Source organism: Galeopterus variegatus, unplaced genomic scaffold, assembly GCF_000696425.1.
Source record: "Galeopterus variegatus unplaced genomic scaffold, G_variegatus-3.0.2 Scaffold11453, whole genome shotgun sequence".
Lineage (NCBI taxonomy): Eukaryota > Metazoa > Chordata > Mammalia > Dermoptera > Cynocephalidae > Galeopterus > Galeopterus variegatus.
The window spans coordinates 18,504-24,983 of NW_007737564.1; the positions used below are offsets into that span (position 1 = coordinate 18,504).

The 6,480-nt window shown below is 47.9% G+C and overlaps 1 protein-coding gene across 1 annotated transcript in view; it reads left to right on the forward strand.

Annotated features, from left to right (window-relative positions):
• The window catches only part of LOC103610640 (cleft lip and palate transmembrane protein 1 homolog), a gene marked incomplete at its 3' end in the record, with an annotated part of 35,273 nt that overhangs the window by 2,238 nt on the left and 26,555 nt on the right, over window positions 1-6,480 (forward strand). The window contains exon 2 of the mRNA XM_008594760.1: window positions 5,929-6,044. Coding sequence (XP_008592982.1) covers window positions 5,929-6,044 — 116 coding nt within the window. The remainder of the gene's footprint in view (window positions 1-5,928; window positions 6,045-6,480) is intronic.

Genomic DNA, 6,480 nt, shown 5'->3' on the forward strand with positions numbered 1-6,480 from the left:
TGGCTCTTTTTCAGACTAGACTAGGATTTCCCAACCTCAGCACTGTTAATATTCTGAATTGGATAATTTTTCATTGTGGGGATGCCCTGTGCATCTTAGAAAGTTTTGCAGCATCCCTACCCTCTACAAACTAGATTTCAGTAGCACACACACCCGTACTTAGTTGTGACAACCAAAAGTGTCCCTAGATGTTGCCAAATGTTCCCCAAGGGGAAAAATTACCCTGGCTGGAGAACCACTGACTAGAGGAGGATCAGCCACTCTGAACCTCTTTTATTTCTAAGAGTGTGCCTCACTATGTCTTTCTTCATAGCCTTTGTTCATGTTTCTTCCTTCTTTACCTAGTTGATCCTTACTAGTCCTACAGATTTCAGATGTCCTCTCCCCAGGAAAGCCCTCTCTGATCCTCTCAGACTGGGTCAGGTGCCTCTTCTGGGCTCCCACAGCCCTGCAGGCTGTCTTATCCTATCCTTGCCTATTCTGGGTTGTCACTGTCTGAGAACTGGTCTGTGTCTCCTCCACTGGACTAGGAGCCCAAGGAGGGCACAGCCAAAACTGTCTTGGGCACTACTGTGTCCTCAGCACCACTCAGCTCAGTGTTTGTAGAATGAATGGATCTTGAAAACAGGCTGAGCTGCTGATACCCCTGCCCAACCCTCGTGGCCTCTGCTGATTCCTGGATCCCTTAGTGGATGTTTCTGGGGATTATGTATGTGTTAGTCTCTTTCTGTTGCTTCTAACAGAATACCTGAAACTTGATAATTGAAAAATACATGAAATTTACTTCCTACAGTTTTGGAGACTGGGAACACATTTGGAGTCCAGGGAACACATCTGGTGAGGGCCTTCTTCCTGGTGGGAACTCTACACAATCCCATGGTGACCAGCTTATCACATGGCAAGAATGGGCTGAACAAGCTTGCTAACCTTCTCAAAACAAACAAAAACAGACAACAAAAAGGGCTGGCTGGTTAGCTTGATTGGTTAGAGTGCAGCCTTATAACACCAAGGTCACGGATTCTGATCCCCATACCAGCCAGCCACCAAAAAAAAAACAGAGAGCTAACCTCACTCCCTCTCCTTATAAAGCCATCAGAACCACACCCATGGTAACTCATTACTTCATGAATGCATTAATTCATTCACAAAGGCACAGTCCTCACAATCTAATCACCTCTCAAAGACCCCACCTTTCACATATCATATTGAATTTCCCACCCTCTTAACACTGTTAAAATGAAGATCAAGTTTCCAATACACAAACTTTTACGGGACACATTTGACCCATATCAGTGTCAGAGATTGGACATGCAGGTCCAAGAGCAGGAACTGTCTTAGTCCCTGCTGTGCCCACAGCCACCACCACCCTCTCCCCACCCACAGGGCCTGCCACAGAGCAGACGCACCCTCAGCCTAGTCTCATGCCACAGCCAGCCTGCTTCTTTTTTAGCCAGGAGCTCGGACACAGGGCCCACACCTCTGTCATTCATTCCCTCAGTTAAGGTGTATTGAGTCCATAGTACATGCTAGGCCCTGTGCTAATGCTGGGGATACAGCTGTGAACAGAACAGAGGCCCTGCCCTCTTGGAGCTCATGTTCTAGTTGGGGGTAAGGAGTGGGGAAGCACAGGCACACACAGTGAATAAGACAAATAAGAAAAATATATAGTGGCTCAGACAGTGTTAAGTGTCATGTTCAGAAATTAAGTTGGGATGGGGATAGGCAGTGAGGGGTAGGTAGTAAGATTGCAATTTATTTTTTTCTTTCTTTTTTTTTTTTAAAAGATGACCGGTAAGGGGATCTTAACCCTTGACTTGGTGTTGTCAGCACCACGCTCAGGCAGTGAGCAAACCGGCCATCCCTATATGGGATCCAAACCCGTGGCCTTGGTGTTATCATCACCGCACTCTACTGAGTGAGCCACAGGCCAGCCCTAAGATTGCAATTTAAATAGGTGGTCTGGGGAGGCCTCTGTAAGGAGGTGACACTTGAGCAAAGACCTGAAGGAGGTGAGGGAGGGAGTCACGAAGATAATTGAGGGAAAAGCCTTTGAGGTAAAGAGAACAGCCAGTGCAAAGGCCCTGATATGGGAGGTGCCTGGTGTGAAAGAACAACTAGGATGCCAGTCTGTGGCAGGAGCAGGTGAGTGCCAGGAGAGGAAGGAGGGTGGGGAGCAGATTATGCTAGGCTTTGGAGGCTGTGGTGAGGGCTTTGCCTTTATCTGAGGAAAGTGGGAGCCACCAGAGAGTTACCTCTTTATCGGGGTATAATTTAGATACCATAACATTCACCCATTGTTAGCATGGAGTTCAGTGGCTTTTGGTACGTTTATGCAGTTGTGCAGAGCAACCCTCACCACAGTCTGGGCTGAGACTACTTCCATACCCTCCAAAGGTCCCCTTGTTCCGTTTTGTAGTCACTGTCTGCTCCCAGTCCTAGGTAACCACTGAGGTGCTTTCTGTATAGTTTTGCTTTTTCTAAAAACTTCTTAAACATGGAATTAGACAACCTCCACTCTTTCGTGTCTGGCTTCTTTCATTTGGCATAATGGTTTTGAGGTTCATGTTGTTACATGGATCTGCAGTTGTTTTTTTTTTTTATTACTGAGTAGTAATTCATATATACGTGACTGCTTATTCATTTATGCATTAAAGGAAATATGTGTTGTTTGTAGTTTTTGGTTATTATGAATAATGCTGCTATGAACATTTCATGTACAAGCTTTTTTGCAGGCATATGTTTTCGTGTCTCTTGGATAGCCACCCAGGAGTGGGTTTGCTCGTTGGTATGGTTGGTGCAGGTTTAACTTGTTAAGTAATTGCCATATTTTCCAGAGTGGCTGCACCATTTTACATTTTCCATTTCCTTAAAGGAAATGAGGATCCCTATTTTTTCACATCCTCACCAGCACTTGTGATTGTCTCACTTTCTGATTATGGCCGTCCTAGTGGGTGTGAAGTGGCATCTCATTGTGGTTTTAATTTGCTTTTCTGTGGGAGGGTTCCCAGCCAGATTGTCCATTACTATGTTAAGAGAATGGACCTGGGACCCAGCGAGATGTAGGTTTAAATCCTGGCCTGGCCTCAGGGCTGCATTCCTGACCCTGAATCAACTCAGACCTGGTGGAAAGCCTGACTTGGGGCCCCTTTGGTCTCCCAGGAACAAGGTGGCTCTGAGGAGGGGGCCCTGCACACGTCTGGCCTCACTCTCTCAGCTGACCCCTTCCTCATACTTTTCTCTCTCCCCAGAATGCCNTTTTTTTTTTATTACTGAGTAGTAATTCATATATACGTGACTGCTTATTCGTTTATGCATTAAAGGAAATATGTGTTGTTTGTAGTTTTTGGTTATTATGAATAATGCTGCTATGAACATTTCATGTACAAGCTTTTTTGCAGGCATATGTTTTCGTGTCTCTTGGATAGCCACCCAGGAGTGGGTTTGCTCGTTGGTATGGTTGGTGCAGGTTTAACTTGTTAAGTAATTGCCATATTTTCCAGAGTGGCTGCACCATTTTACATTTTCCATTTCCTTAAAGGAAATGAGGATCCCTATTTTTTCACATCCTCACCAGCACTTGTGATTGTCTCACTTTCTGATTATGGCCGTCCTAGTGGGTGTGAAGTGGCATCTCATTGTGGTTTTAATTTGCTTTTCTGTGGGAGGGTTCCCAGCCAGATTGTCCATTACTATGTTAAGAGAATGGACCTGGGACCCAGCGAGATGTAGGTTTAAATCCTGGCCTGGCCTCAGGGCTGCATTCCTGACCCTGAATCAACTCAGACCTGGTGGAAAGCCTGACTTGGGGCCCCTTTGGTCTCCCAGGAACAAGGTGGCTCTGAGGAGGGGGCCCTGCACACGTCTGGCCTCACTCTCTCAGCTGACCCCTTCCTCATACTTTTCTCTCTCCCCAGAATGCCCTTCCCTTGATTTCTCATGTGGTTACCTCTGTCCAAGCCCTAGGGTCTCACCCAAACATCAAAGGCAGCTTATCAGGGAGGCCTCCTTGACTACCTAGTCCGAAGTGGGTCCTTGTCCCCCATCTCAGTCGATGCCACGTCCCCCTGCTTGTATTTCAGAGCACGTTTTCCATTTGCCATTTTTAATTATCCTGTTTACTGTTCTGTGGGTGTGTTTCCCTCTAGACCTTGAGCTCTAGGGGGGCAGGCCTCAGAGCTGTGTGGCTGCCACTGGTCCCACCACCTAGGACAGGGCCTGGCGCACAGTAGGCACACAGGAGATACCGTTTTCAACACATGAAAGAAAACATTTCTGTCCAAAATGTATCAGTATATTCACAACCTGGCCCTCAGGTAAGAGAGGTGAAGTGACACACCCAAGGTGTCACAGCCAAGAACTGTAGGACCAGGACTGCAGCTGAGGTCTTTCTGACTCTGAAGACCCCCTTTTACTATGGTGCTGTCCTGTGCTTTGGGAGATGACAGGAAGGAGCTCTTGCTGGTGAAGGGGACAGGAGGTGACAAGTGACATGTTTTAACTAACTCTGGCCCCAGCTCTGTGGCAGCCCCATCTGGCAGCGTGGGGGTTAGGAGTGCTCCCTGCTCCTGGCAAGTTTGCTGTTTAGTGGGTGAAGTGGACAGAGAATACATTGCAGAGAAGTGGGCTTGGGGCTGTGGCGGAGGAGGGCTGGGCAAGAGGGGAGTGGGTTTGGGTGGCCTGGGATCCCAGGGCCAGCCTTCAGGGAGCAGTGAGTCGCTGTGGATTTGTTGATTCCACAGGTGTTCATCACTTCCCCACTCTGTGCTGGCCCTGTGCTGGGCCATGCTCCAGAGTTAACCATGATCGTGGCAGTCTTGTTCCTGCTCTTGAAGGCTGATGGGTGAAAGGACAACTAGGAATAGGGATGAGGATGGGACTGGGAAGCTAGCAGGGTTCAGAAGAGAGGCAGTCAGAATTTCCCCATCTCAGACACTTCCAAACCTGACATTCAGAGATTCTTTGATTCTGAGCTTCTGTTTCTGAGTGAAGATTCTTCCTCTGGGAAACCCTGCCTAACTCCCTAACCTGCACTCACCCCCCTCCCACCCCTCTTCCTGCTGTCATCCTGCTGTGGTGGTCATCCAGGACAAGTGGCTTAACCTCTCTGAGCCAGGTGGAGCTGTTCATAGCTCTGGCCTCACGGGGTGGAGGTGCCGTGTTGTCACATACTCCTCCATTGTGGCTTATGGTAGCATGGCTTAAGCTCTGGTTGTATTTTTCTGTGTCTGTCTCACCTGCTGGAGCAGGAGCCTCTGGAGGGCGGGGATGGGCACAGAGGAGGCCTTAGGAACTGTTTGCCCAGGAAAGGAACTTTCAGCTAAACCACAGCCTTGCAGAATCTGGTACCTGCCACGAGATCCCCTTCTGTTGTCCTTAGTAGCCACCTTCTTGCATCCTGGCTCCAGCCCCAAGGAACAATGGACAGTCCTCAGAATCTGACTGTCTGTGTCTCTCATCTTCTGTTTCTGCATCTGCTGCTCCCCTCACCGCCTCCTTTGCACTGCCAACTTGCTATATTTCGTGTCTCAGCTCCAATGCCTCCTCTTCCAGGAAGCTGCCACTGACCCCTAGGCTGGCTCAGGCACCCCCTTTGGTCTTCTGCATCCCAGCCCTGTCCACTCTGGATTGTCACTGTCTAGAGACAGTTCTCTTTTTTCACCTGGACTATGAGCCCCAGGAGGACAGCACACGACTGTCTGGGTCACCACTGTGTGCCCAGCACAGAGGAGGCACTCAGGGAGTGTTTTCCTCCTGAAAGAAGAAGAGCCACCGCCCTTCCTAGGTGCTTGTATTTATTCATTCTCCAGTTATTGCTCACGTACCACCTTCGTGCTCAGCCTGTGCTGGGCCTGGTATGCAGTGGTGCCTAAACAGCCCCTGTGTCTTAAGTCCCATTCTCCTTCCTCATCTGACTTCTGTCCCCTGCAGGTGACCAGCAATGGCAGCATTAATGGGAGGGACCCACCAGCAGAGACCCAGCCCCAGAACCCACCACCCCAGCCAGCACCCAATGCCTGGCAGGTCATCAAAGGTGTGCTTTTCAGGTGAGTAGATGGGGCTTTGGTTTGTTCACTGAAAAAATTCAAATAAGAAAACTATTCCTAAGGAAGAAAAGAAAAATCACCTGAGGATGATAATCGTTACCATATTGGTAGAGATTCTTTTTTTTTATATGATGGAATTTTTTTTTTAACTTCTTTTACTTGTGGTAAAATATACTGAATTAGTTTGCTAGGGCTCCTATAACAAATAATACAGACTGGGTGGTTTAAACAAGAGAAATTCAGAAATTTATATTTTTACAGTTTTGGAGACTAGAAGCCCAAGATCAAGATGTCAGCAGGGTTGCTTTTTTCCAGGTCCTGTCTCCTTGGCTTGCAGATGGCCATCTTCTCCCTGTATCTTCACATGATCTTTCTTCTGCATGTGTGTGTGTCCTAATCTCTTCCTATAAGGACACCAATCATATGGATTAGGGTC